Below are 20,627 nucleotides of genomic sequence, written 5' to 3'. Positions count from 1 at the left end.
ACTAAAGGAAAGTCACTCACGTTTCCTTCAAACTGTAGTACAGGTGCATTTCAGTAAAAAACAAACAAACAAAACCACAACAAACCCCCCCAAAAAACAAAAACAAAAGAAATTAATTATTTCTGAAGCAACAGGAATGTTCAAAATTAAATTCAGTGGACTGAAACAGCAAATTTCATTGATTTATCTTAACAGCAAAGCAAATAAATTATGTAATAAGAGATACAAAAACAAAGAAAAAAGATGGTTCTGCATTGATAATGTGTCTTTAATATAAAGGGAAATGGATTATTTAACAATGATGTAAATTGCAGTTTTTTTATTCTTCATTTCTTCAGGGGATATTGTACATGGCACATTGTAATGGCACAGCTTGTCCACTGGGTGGTGGGGTGAGCTGAATGAGGATGGAGAAATGGACCAAACTCTTAAGTGTCTGCATAGAAAGGCTCACTTAGGTCTGGTAATGGTAATCTTACTGGGTCCTCAGGTTTAATGTGGAGGCTTTTTAATAGGACATAAAGTATAAAAGTGGCACCGTTAAGATAAATTAAATCACAGTAAAACTGAAAAGCACCTACTATGGATGGACTGTTCTCTTATCTACAGTTACAGCATATACCGCACATAAAGCTATTACTGTGGGATATACAAATGCACAGACGTACATATACAGTACAAGAACAACTCTTAAACTCAGAGTGAGCTGTGAACACATCCAGTAGCATACAGTACACGGGGTAATGCAAAAATACAGGGTTACATGTATTGTTCGAGAAAGAACTCTTTTCACAATAAGACTGCATGCAGCACAGGACACGGTTTGTTTCTGCAGTGAACAATGTAGCTGTGAATGGAAAAACATGAAGTAATTGGCAACATTTACACGCACAGGATAATGTAGCCCACCTCAGATCTGCTCTGAAACCTGATGCGTACCAGCCTGTGTGATTGCGACAGGCTGGTGTTTGGTGCCAAATGTGAAGACTTTTACAGGGAACTTCACCAAATGTAAAAAAACTGAAAAGAAAAAACAGCCTCTTGATGGGAACTTGGGAGTGTAATTCATAAAGCAAGTTGCAGGCTGCAGAGCCTTCCACGGCTCTAGAGCGAGCAATTTATGTAGCTGGACTAGTTTCTTGAGTGACATTGTTTGTCTTGGATTCCAGTGTTAACGTTTAAATGCAGCAAGCCAAAACAAACGAATCGATAATCAGCTTAAGATCAGATTTTTTTCTTTTTTGTCCATGCAACATTGCTGCAGTTGTTTGAGGAATATGAGGAAGCAGCAAGGTTTGGAACAGGGATGATACCCCCACTGGCCCAATGCCTTGGACACACTGCCAAAAACTGACTCATTGTGTTGCCATCCGTCATGACGACAATCTGAAGACAGACTTCAGGTCTGAAACCTCCTTCCTGTGCATTAGCTCTGTCGTGTAGTTCACGTGAGTAAGACGTTTGATTGGTCAGACCTGTCCCTTGGTCTGCTGACGAATCCAGTCGGTGAATTTGACCACCTGTGTGTAGACGCCGGGGCGGTTCTGCCTGGCACAGCCCTCGCCCCAGCTCACGATTCCCGCCAGGAACCACCGCCTGCCTCGCTCCAGACACACTAATGGACCCCCAGAGTCACCCTGAGGACACACACACCGATAAGCATGTAGACACAAACATAAAGATCATAAAGAGGAAGCAGTCAAAAATTCCTCCAGGGCGTTTTATATCTGCTCATAACTTTTAAGCTTCAACACCCGAGGATTAGACAACACGGAGGATGGTAACTAGCTGTCGCAAACATTAGCAGCAACTTTGACACTCTTAGATTTACTTTACCAGGTAAGTGGCTAACTAAATACTCACAAACATCGGGTATTTCCTAAATGCCTTCGTCAGGGATTGATGTTTGTTTCTTTGATGCAGCTGTTTTATGAGTTATAGCACAAGCTCCCTAATATAAGTTACTTCCGGTTTCAGACAGACTGAGCTTGAAAAGCTTTTTGAGAAGACAGTCATTATTAGGAATTCTAGGTGAAACGACCCTTTAAACAGCCCAGTTTAAAAAGCACCATAGTGAAGCTCAGATCTGCTGTATGTATTTTTTTATTTGATCTTTGATGATTTTCAGATAAAAAAGAAGTTTGTAATGAAGAGAAAGTCAGGTAAGGGTAGGATGAAAGATTCCACAAACGTTATGGAGGAGTAAGTAATGGATAATAGGCATTGATTTCTAAATAAAAGGACATGAAAAACTTAAGTTTTATTTTATTATTTCTTATATTAAACTTCAGTATATTTTTAGCTAACTAGGGAGCTCAGTCTTCTTCTCTTGCCAACACTTTCTTTAAAGATGTCACACATTTTAGGGTCAACTTGAAAGAAAGGCAGATGTGAAATGTAAAAGTGAGGTCAGAGGTCAAATGTGACATGATATTTGGACACATGGAGTGAACCACCACTCACAACCACTAGCACTTTATATAGCCTCTGTAGAAATTATCCACACCCTCACTTACCTTAACTGCACTACTGTATAGCTCTGTGTAAACAATCATTCTGTACATACGATAATTTTTAACCCTACAACTGTTTACAACTTGCATAGTTCTGTATAGCTGTATATCTCAGATTCCTGTAAAGTTATTTATTTCATATTCTGTATAGTTTTTCATATTTATATCCTGTCCATATCCTGTACATAGCTTGTACTCACTACAGCCTGTACATACTTATAGTTATAGAATATTCACAACATACTTCATACCATGTACATTATAACATAATAGACCCATTTCTGTAATATACTTGCATATCTATATTATTGCTAATATATATTGTAATATATCTATATCACTAAGCACTTCTGGATGGATGCAAACTGCATTTCGTTGCCCTGTACCTGTGCATGTGCAATGACAATAAAGTTGAATTCTAATTCTAATTCTAATTCTAAACTGTAATGTGATATTTAGAATCTCCATATATATGATCAGCCTGAATCAACAAACTAAACTTCAGCTCATGTTAGCGTTTGCTGAAATTACTGGCATTGTTCGTAAATCACTATAATAATGTGTGTGTACAAAAAATGCTTAGACTTCTAAAATTGTGGAGGTGAAATTGTGACACTCACCACAAACATGAAAGTTCCTGTAAAACCCTGACAGCTGTGTAGCACTTTCTGCAGAGACTAAATGATTATCTGCACTGATTATCTGATGATAACATGAGGAATAACGCTGTTAAATAAGGCATGTGAAACCAATTCTCTACTATTTTATATCTCGTGAGCACAATTTTATTTGTTTTCACGCCAGAAGTGGTTAGTTGGCTAAATAGAGGAGTCTTTACACAAGAAATCATAGGAAGCAGCATGTGATTAGCAAAAAGACACTGAGGAAGTAGATTTCTCTTGTATGGTTTAGATAAGATTTCTTGGAAATACTCCAAGAAAGTATCTTAAACCATTTCTGGTTAAGACTAAAAAGAAAGTTTTGAAATTTCTTAAGAAACCAGTGCAATGTTTTCCATAAAATCCATACACACTCACTTGACATGCATCCACACCTCCCTGCAGATTCCCAGCACAAAGCATCCTGGGAGTGACGGCGTCATCATACAACTTGTTGCAGGTGCTTCTATTTATGATCTTCACCGAGGCCTCTTGTAGGCGAGAGGCTAATTCACCTACAATCCACAGAAACAGTCAAAGTTTCCAGTAAAATTAAGTAAAATTTGCATATTTCTATTCAATTATGAGTGCTTACCATCCTCCATAAGAACTCCCCAACCTGTGACATAGCAGCTGGTCCCTGTGGTGAAAGTGTGAGAGGAGGCGGGGACGCACACAGGCTGCACCAAGTCACTGAAAAAAACAGGTGCGCTGAGCTCGAGGAGGGCGATGTCATAATCAGACGTGAACTGGTCATACTGTGGGTGGAGGAGGATGCGGCGGATCGGTCTGGTGGCTGCTCCTTGGTTTCCTGTGGTCATCACACGCATTCCCATGTATGCACGCCACGCATGTGCATCTGAGTATCTAGGATACACTGCGCTTAAATAAAGTGCTTATATATGAATCATCAACATAAGGTTCTCTGTAGTTTTCTTACTTAATGGCATCAGAGTCCTGGAAACAATGAGCAGCAGAGATAAGCCAGCGGTTTGAGACCAGCGTGGCTCCACAGACATGCCCGTAGCGATCCATCTGGAGGCTGACCTGCCATGGCCATGACCCAGCTACGGCGTCACTCCCTCCCACTATCTTGGTGCGTTTTTTGGGCCTGGTTCCACAGCCTGAGGAATAGATAAGGAACACATATGAAGATGTTAGAGCCTGTATTTTAATGAGCAAGTACAGCGGTATGAGGTGTGGTACTTGAGCAATTCCTGTACCACAGCGCAGCTCATCAGAGCCATCGTAGCAGTCTTTAACGCCGTCACACTCCGGGTTGACCTTACTGACACACTTCCCATTGGCACATTTGTAGGAGGATGAGGAGCAGCCTTTAACATCTAAACAGAACGAAGGTTGTAATATTATTTTTTAAGAGCACACTGTTGCACTAAACCATAACTGTGACATCATAAGCACTCACATGCTCTGGTGCAGTTGAGCTCATCGCTGCGGTCTTTGCAGTCAATGACACCATCACACACAGACGACTTAGACAAACACACCTTGTTGGGACAGACGTGGTAACATTTACCTCCTGAAAAGCAAACAGAAGGCAGCATGAAACACATGACCGAACAAAACACTGACATATGAAGGTATTAAAAGAGCGGCGGTGTTTTCTGCTCACCACAGCTGCCCTCCTCACTGCTGTCCGCACAAATGCTCTGACTGACACACTGGCTTTGAGGTTTGCACTGGTTGTTCCCACACAACAGTTCCCCAGGCTTGCAGGATGCTAAAGGTTTGATACAGAGCACAAATAAATGTGGGTCTAAACCAGGGTTTGTGTCTATATCTGCATCAAGATGTATAAACATAATTCAAACCAGAGATCCCAAAACAAAGAATACAAGATTAAGCGTGTGAGGACAGCGCACAGGACTTAGGCAACAATACTTACAGCATTTAGCCTCGTCCCGTCCGTCTGAGCAGTCCTTTACTCCATCGCACACCTTCTTCAGAGGGATACAGCGACTATCTCCACAGCGAAACTGGCGAGGGCACGCTAATGACAGACAGCAAAGAAATTTTTAAAAAACCACAAAAACATAAATTAGAGGAAGAACTCAAACCAACCATATAATAATGAAATAACAACACTTTGTGCAGTAACAAAAGATGGGAATTTTTCAGGAGTTTACAGGGGATGAAACTAAATTTTACATTATGCAATCAGGACCACTTCAGATATTTACAACTAAGGAATTTTTATGATAGTGAAGGAAAGCCCAGTGTAAATCTGGACAAAAATAACTTAATTACAGCCTTAGTAGGGATCTACAGCTCTAAGAAATAAAGAGTAATATCTACTTATAGTGAAAGCATTCAGTTTCACTTACTGCCCTCTGGGGCGAAGGCTCGGTATAGCAAGTAGAAGCCCTTGTTGGTGAGAGATTCATCAGAGTGGAAGTGGAGGGTGAGAGGAGAGGAGTAGACTCGCTTTTTGCCGCTGTTTGACACTGGATTGCACAATCTGAAGATACAGTAAAATGAGGAGTTTCACTTTTAACTCTTAAGCATGCTCCAAAACATGGAGATAAAACACACCAGGAGTTATAATCAGCTTACTTCACTCCTCCGATGTCCAGCCAGTCCTTCTCACAGCCGTCTGATGATAGAGAATCCTGAATGTCCATTGTCACGATAGTTATGGAGATCAGGTATCCTGGTAATGGCACCTGAGGAAGTAACCAGAAATTATTAAGGAAAGTATTGCGATGCTGGAATGTCAACAGGCTACAGAAGAATATTCCATTGTTTCCTAACACATGCACACACTCTGTGTATGTACACAAACATTTTTATGTAGCTCACCCTCAGTGTCCATATGCAGTCTATATTGGGAGGATAATAGGAAGGGTAGTAGGGTGAGGAAATAGAGCCATTCCAGGAGGAAATTGACCCTCCACAACCTGCCCAGGAAGATGGTGACGCGGATAAGTGCACAAAGTACACACATATGTAATTATGTATGCAATTCAAAATGAAATTAGATTTTTATATGTCTGTGTGAGAGCACTCAAACCTGCTTTTGGGATGGCCTGGAAGTAAGCTTTAAAGATGGCTCCATCCCTCTGTCTGCTGAAAGAGAACGTGACTAGCATCACATTCCCAGAGGATGTCAGCTTCATAACCGGAGATGAGCCCGAAATAGGCAGCCCACACCACCTGCAGCAGTCACGCGCATCATTTTTAGAGACGGAACCAAGTTAAATGAATAAAAATAAATGTTACTTATCAGTTACTACTGCGTGTACACAAATATCAAAGCTCATAAAATGCTCTTTACCTGGCGATTATCTTGTTCTGTAAAGGAAGTAAGAAGTCATATGCAGAGAGCTTGTGAGTGGTGCAGCTTCCTGGTGTGGCGCCATGAAGGGTGAGGACAACCAGTCGAACCACGTGACCCGAGGGCACACGAAGTCTCCACTGGTAGTATGGCTTCTTGGGACTCACAAGGCTCAGGGTGCGGTTGTTACCATATTTGGCATAGAGGTCAAAGGACATGGCTAGACAGTGGAAATGATAATGATGCTGATGTTGTGAGTCAGATTAGATCTCTCTCACACACACACTTACACAGAAGAGCAAAGCATACTATTTATACAGTTAGTGCACATTTAAGCTCCTTTACAAAGCAACTCCACCTTTCCTGCTTTGTCTGACTTAATCAGTGTCGTATCTGATGTCTGCACTTGTGCTCTGCCCCTTCTGGTTTTCTGTGTACTTGCATGGAAAAGCAGGGAATTCTCAGAAATGTTTGACTCACCAAAACAGACTTAGGAGTTTTAAAGTGTCAAGCCAGAAGAGTACTGTCCTCACCTTGGAAGCCAAGCTGCCATTTCCCGCCCTGGATACTATTTGGATTTTTGATTTTGTCAGATCTTTCATCTGGATCAAAGTCGTCAGGGTCCAAACCTAAAAAGAAACAAATCAAGCATCAAAAATCTAAAACTTGGGTATAAAATTAGGCATTTATGAAAGTCTAACTATGTTATTTCTGTTTAAAAGAAAATCATTTTGCAGTAAAAGTACTTTATCTACCCAGTAAGTGAAGTATGTCATCATCTTGCTGCATAAAGTAGCGCTGCTCGTTGCGGCTTTCCCGCTGAATCTTGTTGCTCCCGGGAAGCCGCCGCTGAAGCCTCTCTGGGCTGGAGGTCTGAATTTCCGTCGCAACATTGTCTGGGGCAGAGAATTTACTCCAGTAGAAGACGGTGAGCCCTTCTGCTCCTTCACTATCACACACAGAGGTTGGATCTCAGCGTGCTGCTGTCATGTATGTTCTTGGCATGCAAGAACCGTTGCAACACACAAGCAGATTTTGTTTAGGTGTAGCATACCTGAAGGCAGTAATTCCTGAGCGTACGTGGTAAGGGCTCCACGGAGAGGACTTGTAGAGGTCTGAGAACTGCGTTTTTAAAAAAAAAAATAAAGGTGTGGGGGGGTGACATCACAAATTGCACGCGAGATGGCTTTTTCCACTGAGGTGACATGAAAATACACCTGGTTGTGCAAATGCTTTGTTCTTGTTTGTGTGTATGAGACTCTTCATGTGTGCGTGCTGACTCTGAGCTGCACAGAGCTCCTTTGTGTCCCTTCCTGCCCGCTGTGAAGAGGTAAGATACTGGGTGGTATTGGCTCTTGGCCTTCAGTTCACCTGTTCTTTAATGAACAGATGGCCACAGAGATACTGTGACCACTTAACAAAGAAGCTAAATTGCCATTGCAGCTGCTTACAGGGATGTTAAACTATGGTACTGCAGTGTTTGGGGGAATTTTCACCTATCAATTTACTGTCAGATCCACTGCTATATACCTGACCTTCTGCTCCAAAAATCTAATCATATCTCCCTCGGCCCTTCTGTCATTCCAGATTACCCTACTGCCCTGTCTCTAGCTCTTAACCCCAGCATCAAACAGAGGTTCACCTGCTCTCTGTAGTGTCCGGTGCACAGAGTAGCTGATTGTGTGAAAGCAACACAGACAACGTTTTTATTGAGGGCCTGCTCTTCCTCTCACTCTTGCTGCCTGAGGCTAGCTAGGCTCACAAATACTGGGCTTGTCTTCAGCCCTGAAATGGCCCTGTCCCCCGGGGGTCTCAGGAACCTGCACACACACTGTGCCCAGCTCTTGTTACAGCTTTATATTTAACACTACCAGCGAGAGAAAGAGAAAGGGGCAGAAGAAAGTGGTGTGCAGAAAAAAAAGAGCGGAGATGGGAGGCTGAAGTAGATAAGGAGAAACTCTACAAATAAGAAAGCAAGGACAGAGGAGGAGGAGGAGAGCGGCTGTGTTTTGAATGTGCGACATAAAAAGAAGCAGTAACCTGCTGTAGAGAAGGATATCAAAGTCAGAGCAACAACAACAAGATCAGCTTCAGCCCAGGGGCAGGAAGGTCAAGCAGCACTCTAAAGTGTCATTCAGAGGGGAGGCAGTGACAGACAGGATCGCCGTTCCACTTACATAATGGTTCAAAGCCTGAGCCTGCAGGCGGAACTGAGGGGAGGTGGAGTCAGCCAGCTCCGAGGAGAAGCTCAGGTTTGGGAACTCCACGCTGCCTCCGAGAAAGAACACTGAGCAAGGCGGAGCTGTGGAGCAGGAGGGGGAGATTTGAGACAGGTGCACCGTGCGACTCAAAATAAATAACATTTAACACCAAAGGAATGGACCAGAAAAATCTCCTGCAGCTCCGTACTCACATGTTAAGTAGTGGAGTGTCAGTGCAATGGCTGCAATAAAGGGAAAGAAAGGCAAGAGACCCAACATCCATCTCCTCCAGGAATCACACACTGGAGCTTTTACCCCCTCCACGTTCTCTTCTGCCTGCTCCTCAGGCTTCGTGGGGGGGCTCAGTGAATGGGAGGGCTTTAAGTTCCCTTCTCCCTTTCAAAGACAAGGACACGACTCAAATATCATACAAGGTTTTTATGTCTCAAATTGCTTCTAATTGTTATTTTCATGGTAAAGAAAATGAAATCTATATACCACAAAGTCAGTAGAACAACATTTGACTGAGCCAGATGCTGATTTTCAGAGAGCAATGGAGAACATCCTTCAGATTAAAAGATCTACTAAGACATTTAAGGACTTGGCAGGTTTCCCCCAGGGAAGCAGACAAAGAGTGGCTGGAGTGGTCTGCTTTCCCACGGCCTGGCTGTGCAGTGTCAGCAACTCAATCAAGTGGCCCACTCGGATGTGGACATTCATAAGAATGGGACCCAGAGACATCTAGAGCAAGATTTTACACTTAAGAGGAATCATAAGTAAGAGTCTGATGGACTCTAAATAGTATGCAGCCCTTTTGTATTGGGGGAATAAAAAGGGGGTGAAACAAGCAGACGGACTTAAAGAGTTACAATATGCTGAAAAAACAGTTCTCGCAGAAAGGTTTCAAAGAGACGCACTGATGGCTTACCTGTGGAGCAGTGTAGCCTGAGTGTCCATGCCCGGAGACGCAGTACACTTCACAAATCTTGCTTTTGGGGAGAGTCCACATAGCACTGTCCCGTTTAGCTCCGGAGAGGCGATATGCAACAATACCCCGGGCATAGAAACGATGGAGAGAGAGGAAATCCCCGCTGTCGCTTCCTCTGGAAAAAAAAAAGAAGGGGGAAAAAAATCCCCACACCGAAACCTGACCCGAGGGGGCTTGGACGCAGCGGGCATTCACTGCCTCCCATTTACCTGAACCTGGCGGCAGGTGTCACACGGAGCCCCAGAATGCAGTGCGGGCACAATGAGAGCACTATGAAAGGGTACGATCCGCACAACCATCCGTGCGACAGATATTGTGGGCAAACTTCCTTGCTGTGTATGTGGGAGTTCAGCTCCGTGGGACAAAAGAGTGTTTGAGGGAAACGTGTGAGGTATTACAACTGGGGCTGGGCCGCTGTGCCCTTGGATGGTCCTTAGGGGACAAAAACTTATTGTGAGCTTTTATTCAGTATGTGAGATTAATGGCACTTTATAACATCAGTAAACTATTAATTATTGGATGCAAAAAATACACAACACAGGACACAAGGTATCTAGTAATGATGTTTTAATTTGGAATATTGTGCTGGGAATGGATGAGTTTCATTGTGTCATCTGATATGGCTGTAGATCCAAGAGGTGAACTTTGTGACCCTGCTGTAGACCCCGGGTAGGTTTGGTCTGCCGCAACCGGACCCCCAGCTGACAATCCCGATCAGGAACCAGCGACCCCCGCCTGGTGCCTGACATGACAAAGGGCCACCCGAATCTCCCTGAGATACGAAGAGTACACAACAGTAACTTGCAATGATTCACTCACTAATGTGCACAGAAATGCACGTGAGTCTTTTCTTTAAGAGTCTTTTCAGTTGGATGGGAGCATACCTTGCAGGCATCCCGCCCTCCTGAGGGGACTCCAGCACACAGCATGCGTGGTGAGATGATTCCGTATCGCTTCTTACACTCCGTCTGACTCATTACAGACACCTCTGCTTTCTGTAGCACCAAGGAAAGCACCGTGTCTGCAGAGCAGCGAGATGAGGACCACATATCAGACAACACATCACCTCCCAAATGGACTACTGCAATGATGTCTTGTCCTGCCTAACAATGTGCTGGATAAGCTGCAGTATGTTTAAAACTCAGCTGCACATCATCCTCAGCTTTGTGCACCTCTACTGACTCCTGGTCAGGCGGTATCTCCTATAAAAACCTCGTCGTCATCTATAAATCTCTACAAGCCCTTGCTCCCCACTGCTCATTCAGACCTTTGTAGTCCACAAAAGCCGACTCTCCATCCCCCACACCATACTGTGGTCCTGTTGCTGCCCGCACTAACTCTGACCACCCCCAAATCCACAATGCCTCATCTTTGGTTTTTTCAAAAACCAGTTCAAATGTCACCTATTCACTGAGGCCTTAAGCTCAGGCTTTTTTTTGTTGTTGTTGTTTTTGCTTTACACACACACAAATCAAAGGCTTGTATTACTTCTATGGGATTTCTTTTACATATTTCTGTTTGTATTTTGCAAGCATGTATGTATAATTTTTTTGTCTTTATTTAAAACTTCATTTGTTTGCATCCGAAATATTTTGGATCATCTTGGGAAACATGACATGCATGCAATCAACAGTTGAAGGCATTTGCCAGTAACTGCCTCACAAAGAGGTGAATTTAAATGAGTCCCCTAAGAATGGGCCTACATTTTATGCATTTATTGGTTATGTCTCTGAGGTCAAAAAACAAATAGTTCAGCATTAAATATCATTTGCATCTTATAGCACTGTCCTAAAATAAAATAAAGGTGCTGTCCAGATTGTTAAAATTTAATATTTTATGTTTTTCGAATTGTTATTGCCAAATATATCTTGAGGATCTTACAGCTTCTAACCCAGTGACAGCTAGGGTAGGTTCCAGCCCCTTTGGATCCTAAATTTAAATAAACAGATTAAAAAAAAGTCGATGGACAGATGTAAAAATTCTCAGACTTTGCTTGTACTTACCATCCTCAGTTCGGTATCCCCACCCAGTCACCACACAGCGGTGGCTGTCGGTGACGGTGTGGGAGGAGGACGGTAGGCACACAGGCTGGACCAGCGGGCTGAGGGAGGGTGGCCAAGGCTTCTTCAGCTGCAGCAGCGCGATGTCGTAGTCAAACATTTGAGAGTTATAATACTCGTGCACCACGATCCGCTGTATCTCCACCACGTACTTGGCACTGCCTTGTGTCAGCATGCCGAGGTGGGCGCGCCAGTAACGTGGATCAGAGAGCCTGCAGAGGTCAAAGTTCAGGGACATTAAAGAAGCAGGTTGTATAAACTGGAACTTACTAAACTAGATCTTACACAGCTAAAAGAAAGATAAGTTGAGCTGATGAATTGATAATCTTTAATCTAAAGATATCATGTGAGGTCTTTGGCAGATTATAACCTGTGAAAAACAGTGGGCTTGCAAGTAAACCAGCTGCTCAGAATAATTGATGCAATGTTATCACTAAATTAAAAGAATACTTATAGTTCATAAGAACACCAGCGAGCTTGGCTGACCTTTGCTTGTTGAAGCAGTGAGCAGCTGAGACGAGCCAATCAGTGGAGAGGACAGAAGCACCGCAGTACAGGTGACCATCAAAATAGAGGCTGACCTGCCAAGGCCACTCCCCCTCTGCAGAGTTTACTCCACCCACGATACGCTCCAAGCCAGTTGACGTGAACACCCTGGTCAATGGGGAGGGACGACCACAAGCTGAGGGTGATAGAGATGGGTTTGTTGTTACACTTGTTAGATTTTAAAGGTGACCACAGTGTTTGTGAGCGTATTTTACCATTTAAACCCGTCTGGTTCTGCCACATGATGCAGTTAAATTTAACTGCATCATGTGGCAGAACCGCAATACTGAATCTGATATTATTATGTGTATGCACAGATCTGCCACACATTTAAATGCATGTGCATACTATGTCTTTATCAGTGTGTACAGCTCGTGGCACAAGTTACACACACACAATAATCACCCATGTTGACATGCTGATTCATCACCATGGCTGGCAGTCCTGCTGCCACCTTATTAAAACTCAGAGCTTTGATGCACGTGTGTGTGTGTGTGTGTGTGTGTGTGTGTGTGTGTGTGTGTGTGTGTGTGTACTAAGCTCAGTGTTAGTGAGTGATCAAAGGCAGACCTGTTCCCACCACCTTGAGACCCCATCATGATAAAATAACAGCAAACAGAGAGAGCTACGGGTCACCTCAGCGCTGCAGGTCAGCAAGTTTGCAGCTCAGTGCCCAGAGGGTTAGAAAAAAAGACAGCTTTCTCATGAGACTGCATGAAAGATCTGGCAGTGTGGTGGCAGCATAATCACAGTCATAAAAATCAGATACATCAGAGGGTAAGCAAATATAATTTCAGCAAATATTTGTGATTACAGCTTGAACCAGCTTTATTTCACTGAATCTATTTGCCAAACACTTATGATGTTAGCAAAGCAAACAACTGAGGAAATAATAAAAAGGTGGAGCCAACAGCATTTTAAAGGCACCTTACATCTACAGTTCAGCATGTACTGCTCCTGCTGCTGCTCTAAAACTCAAGTGAACTGAACAAAAAGCCACTGAAATTCAATCTGGTAAGTATAAAACGTTTTAAGCTTATTAATTACACTATTATTATTCAGGCACTGAGGTGGCTACTCCAAGGATAATCCAGGAACAAATTCCTACCACAAAACTGTTACTATTTCCAGTATTAGATGTGATAATGTTACTAAAACGCAAACAAATTTAATTAACAAGAAGTCAAAATCCGAAAATCTCTGTCGGGGTTTCCTTCCGAGTAGGAAACCTCTTTATTGTGTAAAACGTTTCCTACTTGGCAGCGTGATTGCAGCTTCATCCTCGCAGAACTGGATGTTCTGATTTTTTTAAAAATAAAAAAAGCCGGACAGAACAATTCAACCTTTTTTTTTTTAATAATTTGAAGATATTTGAGCATAATTATGAACTATTTATACAAAAACTGAAAATGAATGCAGTTTATGAAAGAGTTCAAATGTAGTCTCATACAAACCCAACATCACACAGCATGTTGGGAGTAGAGTCACCTACAAGAGCGCAAACTGTAATTGTTGCATGCTACAAAAATACGATGTGTACACAGGGCACGTATCGAGGAGTACTCACCACAGTCGGCCTCATCACTGCGATCCTGACAGTCATCGAGTCCGTCACACTTTGCGTTCTTTTTCAGGATGCAGGAGCCGCTTTTGCACTGATATCTGATTGCAGAGCAGGTCGTTTCTGATGAAACAAGTCTCAGTTATTAGTGGCTAAAAGGCACGTTTCATTTGATAAAGTTGCAAACGACACGTACCATGAGTGCAGTTGAGTTCATCGACTCCATCTGTGCAGTCTGTCTCTCCATTGCATCCTAGCAGAGGATGCAGGGGACTATTGGCACCACAGCTCATCGTGGGCCTTGCTGTGAAAATATGCATCATTTTTTAAAGTGCAGACTGAGTTCTCAAGGAAATAAACACATTTAAACCACATGCCAGACATCAAGAACAGTGTAACGTTTCAACAGGAACTCACGATGCTATTTTAAACAGACAAGGAATGAAAGCCGAACATTCCCATTGTTTAAAAAAACAAAATCAAAAATGGTTAATTGGAAAACAACTTACAGCAGAAGACCTCGTCACTCTCATCCTGGCAATCATCCAGGCCATCGCAGAGTCGAGTCTTCTGCACACACAGTCCCGTGTTGCACAAGAAATGGCTCTCTGGACAGGCTGGTGAGCAGAGAAACAGAAACAAAACTAAATCTCTATCATTTTGTTGTACTGGCTCAATATAACACAACACAATAAACTTCTCTGGGGCTGCAATACAGTGACAATTAACAACAAAAGAGCTACAAGAGTTTCAAGAGCTACAGTAAAAGATTATCTTTTTTTTCACAAGAACTTCCATATTTATTTTCCAACATTTTCACTTTGTAATTTTTAGAATCCACTTATGAACAAAGTTCACATGCACACAGATACACAGAGACACGCATTTCCTGCACCCCATCCTAGCGGTCACAGTGAGTCAGGCTGGAGTTATGCTGTGCTTACGCTGGTTCATACTGTAGCTGCTATAAGATGCCTGGAAAGGCTGAGTAGAGGTACGTGAGCTGCAGCGAAACTCCATATCTGGATTGTAGTCAGCAATCCGAAAAACCGTGTCATGTCCCACGTAGCTTCCACAGTAACTGTGGAAGGAAAACAAGCATCAAGAAAAATCATCACAGGATGTGGGACAAATATGGTCGTGGTCAAATGAATGGTCTAAAAATATCCAGGACATTCAATACATGAGGTGACTATCCATCTCTGTAGACTACTGAAAATACCCAATGATAATAGGCAGTGGAACTTATTATTTGAATTCAGTGTGAGCAGGTGTAGCCACGTACATGACTTCATTGACCTTCCACCAGCCTTGGTCACAGCCATTCATGTCCTTCAGTTTCAGAACATAGTTGTGGAAGCGCAGTGCAACTCCTAAAGTGGAGTTCTGGGTCTGTTATAAAATGACAGAACACACAATGAACGAAAACTAATAATAATAATAATGTGTGTGTGTTCGTGTGTCACTTGTTTGTCTACCTTAAACTTCCAGGTACAGGAGCACTGTGGGGGCAGCATGCTGGGGTAGAAGGGGCTGTACATTCGATCTCTGATACCAGGCTCCAACTGGGTCTCAATTTGAGACATACAAACTGAGAGTGACAGAGAGAGGCCTGAGGGTTATAGTTTCCCAAGCTAATGCTAGATGTTACATAAATCTGGGTGCTGGAACATTATATTATTGAGAAATCATTCTTTAGAAGCAGACTTATTATACATATTTTTAAAAAATCCTACACAATTCACTAAAATATTAATTTCATGTCGATGCTTTGCTTTCAGAAAACTTGTTTGTCAAGAACTACTGGCTTATAAGACAGAGCAGGTAAATGTCTCATACCTTCCTCAGCGATTGCCTCAAAGTATCCTCTGAAATTTTTATTCCCGTTGGTCATTCTGAAGGACAGCAGCATGAAATTGGAGGTAGAAACGATGGAGACGGTGCTGGAGACCGGCTCACACAGGCTGCAGCACAAAGAATGTAGATCAGCACATGTGAAATTTGTATTTATGAGTGTATAAATATTCTTGGTAGTCTAAGTGCCAATGACTGGGACTTCTTTAAGTGAAACGTGGGGACCGACTTATTTAAACCTCTGAAAAGATGGATGCCTGAAAAGACTGAGCAGAGGTACGTGAGCTGCAGCGCAACTCTGGATTGTAGTCAGCAATCCAAAAAAACGTGCCGTGTGCCACGTAGCTGTGAGTCTGTCAGTGAAGTTAAAAATACTTATGATACCTATAAATACTTAGAATATATATGTAAATGTCAGATGCTCTGGAATAACCTGCTCTGGACTGATGAATCTAAGATGGACCTTCTGGCCACAGTAAGAACAGATGTGTTTTAATGTAAGGCCATCTGAGGAAGGCTCAAAAAGCAGAAATGGTGTGATATTGGAAAGGCTTAGTGGTATTGATCATCATACCACTAAAAAAAACCTTTAGAAATCTGCAGGAATTCTGTGTGTTGTTTTAGAGAATCTTAACTATACTGTAAATCAAACTTGTGCTCTGGTGCAGACTCGCCTGTGCAGAATGCGCCCTCTCATGGGCAGCAGAGCGTCATACACAGTGAGGGCATCGTTCACGCAGTCACTGGGCTCAATAACAAATGAGGTGATGGTGAGGCGAATCAGAGAGCCAGGGACTGCAGTGAGCTTTACATGGCAATTTATACCGCCCCATGACGAGAAGACGCTTAAAGGGACCATCACCCCAGGAAGGTTGGCATACATCTTATCTACACACTGAGAGTCTGGAAGGAGAGAGAGAAAAAACCTCATGGAAACAAAATGCAGACATGCAGGATGTTTGTTATTCACCTCAGTAGTTCTTACCTGCTGTGTTGGATGAATAATCTGAACGCTGAACACCTGCAAGAGAGCAGAATAGTCAGTTTATTCTAAGGTTCAGAGTGATAAATATGCATTAGACTACAGGTGAGACACACAAATGCACCATTGATGAGGATGGAGTCTATGTCAACTGGAAGACCCAGCAGGTAGCCTACAGAGGACCTGTTCAGGCTGGTGTGGACTGAATCTCTGAAAATGGCTGCTAAGCACTCCTCACACATCGCTGAGCTCTTCAGTTGAGGGACCACAAAAGCCATCCAGAAATGCACCAACACGCCACCCTTGTTGTTGTTACTTGGGGAGGAAAACAGATTGATAGAACATCTTTAAAATCATAAAACTAAATGAAAAACAGCAGATTTGTTTGGTTTTAGTTCATGATGACAAGGAGCACCATAGTACCTGAGGTCTGAAATGACAGCTTGCTTGTAGAGTTTCGCAACTGAGGACATTTTGTACACATTGTTCACCTGCAAGACACCAATAATGACACCAATAATTAACAGCAGATTAGTACAGACCAGCAGCTCACCAGCAGGGTTACACTGACACCTACCACGTGCTGGATTTTATTTGCCATGGACACAAACTCATGCGACTCTGCTTGCCGGTACTCTGGGATAAACTCCACATTGGCTACACGGAACATCCCAGCGAAATATGCTCCACTGTTACTTTCCCTGCGAACTGAGGAAATCTGGTCAAATTTAGCTTTTTTTCCCCCCATCGAGCTACTACATTACAATAATACATTTTAATAACATGCTGCCAATAAAATTAGCTAAACGTTTATGCACAGCATCTAAACACTGAACTTTGCAAAGATATTTAATGGACAGTTCACCTCAAAATCTAATTTACTCATTTTTCCTCTGGCCTGTTGTCACCTAGATTGTTTTAGTGTGAGTTGTCCAGTTTTGGAGATCTACTCATGACAAAATAAAAATAAATAAACCATGAATTTTTTTACATATCAACAAATAATAAAAATGATCCAGACCTAAGCAAATCTTAAAATCTATCCAACCTCAAAGGAATTATAAAAAATGCCATATTGCACAGTGTCATTATTTATTTAAACAAATTAAAATGCAAGTGTGTGTTAACAAGGAGGAAAGACATCAATGATGATCTTGAAGAAGTAATTGCTGATGCCCATTAACTTGGGAAGTGTTTGGCCATTTCCAAACAATTTGAATTGCATCTCTCTGTAGTGAGAAACCAGGACAGTTTTCAGTCTTCCCAGCAGTGGATGACACATCAAATTTAGCCCAGGGTCAGAGAGCAAACTGGAGATGGTTGTTCATAATGCACAGCACCATGTTTGGCGAAAAGAAAATGCAGCATATCAGCACAAACACGTCATTGCATCTGTTAAACACAGTGGTGCCGGAAGGTTGATTATTTGGGCCTGTTTTGAAGCCACAGGACTTGGGCACCTTGCAGTCAACGAGTTGACCATGAACTCATCTGTGTAGTAAGTGTTTTAGAGTCTTCATGCAACAGGACAATGATCGGACGCACAGAAGCAGAACACCTGAACAAAAGTCAGCAAACTGAAGCAACATTATAAAGAAGAGTGGGCCACTTCCTCCACAGTGGTGTGAGAGACTGATAAAGCCATACAGAAAATTGATTCCTTCAAGTTATTGCTGCTAAAAGTGGTTATACAGCCTGCTGAACCACGGAGTGTGCTTAAATTTTTTACATATAGCTCCTGCATTTTAGCTTAGTTTTTCTTAAATGAATACCAGCACACTGTAGCATGTGTTTGATGTAGTTCCTCTGAGGTTATATTTAGTTTAACTTAACCTGATATGTAAAACTAAACTCAAAGGCCTACAGGCTGCCTCAATAATGTGTAATTGTTTTGTGTAATTTTAACTTTGTTTGTTCGTATGTATTTGTCTTGAAATGTGCTGCCTCTTGGCCAGGACTCCCTTGAAAAAGAGGTCTTTGATCTCAACGGGACATTCCTGGTTAAATAAAGGTTAAATAAAATAAAAAAAAACCTTAAAATTGAAAGAGCGCGTACTTCCTTTTTACTGTATTATTTGTGTCATCCTTCAAATATAGTGGAACAAAACTCTATTTTTCTTGTAGTTTTAAGAAGCCAAGTCATGATTTTTTAAAAGAGACAGCGATGATGAGTTTCTTACATTTATTTTTGAGCATGTTTTTTTTTTTTTTTTTTTTTATGAACCTTTGACCCAAACTTGGGTCACTGGGGGAATCAAATACTAAAATTATTGTTCATTTGTAACTGCTTCAAAATGCTCTTGCATCAGTTTTTCACTGTTAAATAAACCAATACACATTTATAGACTCGTCATTTCTTTGTAATTACTTAAAATTATGAACGCAGCAGGGAGACAGCCGCACACTTTCCTGACTACAGATGAGGCCCAAAGAGAAAACAGTTTAATCTGTGGTGAACTGTCCCTTTAAATATCTTTCAGGAGCAACATTTTTGTTTTGTTTGTTTCTTTTTTATATAAAAGTGTAAGAATACTTCCACTTACAAATAAAGACCCACAGCAGCGACCACATGATCACCACCACCACGAACACTACTGCTGTGATGATTACAGTTATGTATGGGATGTTCAGCAGACGGAGCCACAGCCTCTTGAGTCCTTTGGGCTTCCGTCTAGTCTTCCTGTACTTCCTGCGCAGCTTCTGCAGCGTGTGGTCCACCGTTGCCACCTCCACTGACACATCTGCAATCTACAGCCAGACAGGGGAACACGGTCATGGCCATTCAAAGCTGTATATCACATGGACAGCACATTTTGCTTGCCCTTTAGAGCAATCACACAAAAGGGCAAACTATGGGAATGGATTTAATGGTGCTGAAATAATAGGAAAAGAACACCAAAAGCAATTAACAGTTCACTATGAAGATTCAGGATCAGGACGAAAGGGCACAAGAGGGTGAAGCCAGCTCTCCGGGGCAGACCATCCTCCTCTTATCTCTTTACTGTATCTGCAGGTCAACTTTCTTCTATTACAGTAAGCTGAATAATCAATCCCAAGTGCATGAGTGACAGAGGTTCTGAATAATGCATGGTTCAAAATCTATTTGATCTGCTACCAGTGATTCAAATATGTGCCAGCTAAAAACGAGGCTGGTTTACTTGGCACCTTAGCTCGCGACCCAGTGTCTGAAAGCAGTACCAACTCCATCAGATGTAACTTCAGTGCTCATTGAGTTACCCAATGCACATGTATTATTCATTCAGTGTCATCCCATACTGTGCAACTGGCAAATATTCCATCACAAGTTAGCAGACCATAGAGACGTAGTAAAAATATCAATATCCATTTAAGCACATTTAAATGTGAAATAAGCTGAGAGATTTAAAAAAGTTTTGAGATGTGTCAATAAAGTAAATCTTCCAGGATTTGAGTCTGGAGACACGGCTATGCTGAAGCGCAAAACTCAACACAAAAGCATCAAGGTTACACAAATCTACACACACAGCTATTTGTTACCAAGTTAACGATACAGCTTACTTACACTGGCACAGTCCTGTCGAGATGGATCATCATCTCCACTGGTCTGCTTGTTCTCATCGTGCTGCGCGCCCATGACACAGGCATCCCTTCAAGCCGCAATCATCTACTTTCTGACTTTTGTTCTTTCAGATCCATTCCCACTGCCTTTTAGAACAAGAACAGCCGTTCATGAAAACAGCAGATTCGAACAGAGCCAAAAAGCACACCGTTTGGCTCCACAGTCGGCAGGTGTCTGAAACCAGATCCTTGACCACAGACGAGCAACGGCGAAACGGGGAACTATCCAGTCGTATGGCTAATGTTTCATTCATTAACTTCCATCGATACCTTCTATCAAATGCACACGCACTAATGTTCACCAGGCACACGCTAACATTTTGCTTGGTAATCACGAGAAAGCAGTTGCACGACAAACTAGTCTCTTTAGG

General features: G+C 42.3%; 2 protein-coding genes across 2 annotated transcripts; both read right to left on the bottom strand.

Annotated features, from left to right (window-relative positions):
• Window positions 1–170: 170 nt before the first annotated feature.
• Window positions 171–10,072, bottom strand: LOC101465062 (suppressor of tumorigenicity 14 protein homolog). The gene is made up of 19 exons (XM_076888144.1): window positions 9,597–10,072; window positions 8,881–9,064; window positions 8,645–8,769; window positions 7,522–7,589; window positions 7,223–7,416; window positions 7,001–7,096; window positions 6,468–6,687; window positions 6,204–6,346; window positions 5,993–6,090; window positions 5,747–5,856; window positions 5,518–5,651; window positions 5,079–5,183; window positions 4,806–4,913; window positions 4,599–4,712; window positions 4,396–4,515; window positions 4,113–4,296; window positions 3,768–4,039; window positions 3,551–3,687; window positions 171–1,637 (listed from the first exon to the last, which is right to left on the bottom strand). Exons 1-19 carry the CDS (start codon window positions 9,675–9,677, stop codon window positions 1,470–1,472), a joined length of 2,661 nt encoding a protein of 886 aa, XP_076744259.1. The 5' UTR covers window positions 9,678–10,072; the 3' UTR covers window positions 171–1,469.
• Window positions 10,073–10,208: 136 nt separating this feature from the next.
• Window positions 10,209–17,145, bottom strand: tmprss7 (transmembrane serine protease 7). The gene is made up of 15 exons (XM_004546672.3): window positions 17,083–17,145; window positions 16,784–16,974; window positions 16,663–16,698; window positions 16,352–16,580; window positions 15,663–15,787; window positions 15,302–15,414; window positions 15,109–15,215; window positions 14,768–14,904; window positions 14,333–14,440; window positions 14,020–14,127; window positions 13,830–13,946; window positions 12,203–12,398; window positions 11,660–11,928; window positions 10,541–10,677; window positions 10,209–10,428 (listed from the first exon to the last, which is right to left on the bottom strand). The coding sequence occupies exons 1-15, from the start codon at window positions 17,130–17,132 to the stop codon at window positions 10,267–10,269; spliced, it is 2,085 nt and encodes a 694-aa protein (XP_004546729.3). The 5' UTR covers window positions 17,133–17,145; the 3' UTR covers window positions 10,209–10,266.
• Between the last annotated feature and the right edge of the window lie 3,482 nt (window positions 17,146–20,627).

Source organism: Maylandia zebra, linkage group LG9 (assembly GCF_041146795.1).
Source record: "Maylandia zebra isolate NMK-2024a linkage group LG9, Mzebra_GT3a, whole genome shotgun sequence".
Lineage (NCBI taxonomy): Eukaryota > Metazoa > Chordata > Actinopteri > Cichliformes > Cichlidae > Maylandia > Maylandia zebra.
The sequence above is the reverse complement of the archived record's forward strand: the minus strand, read 5'-3'. Positions and strand labels throughout refer to the sequence as shown.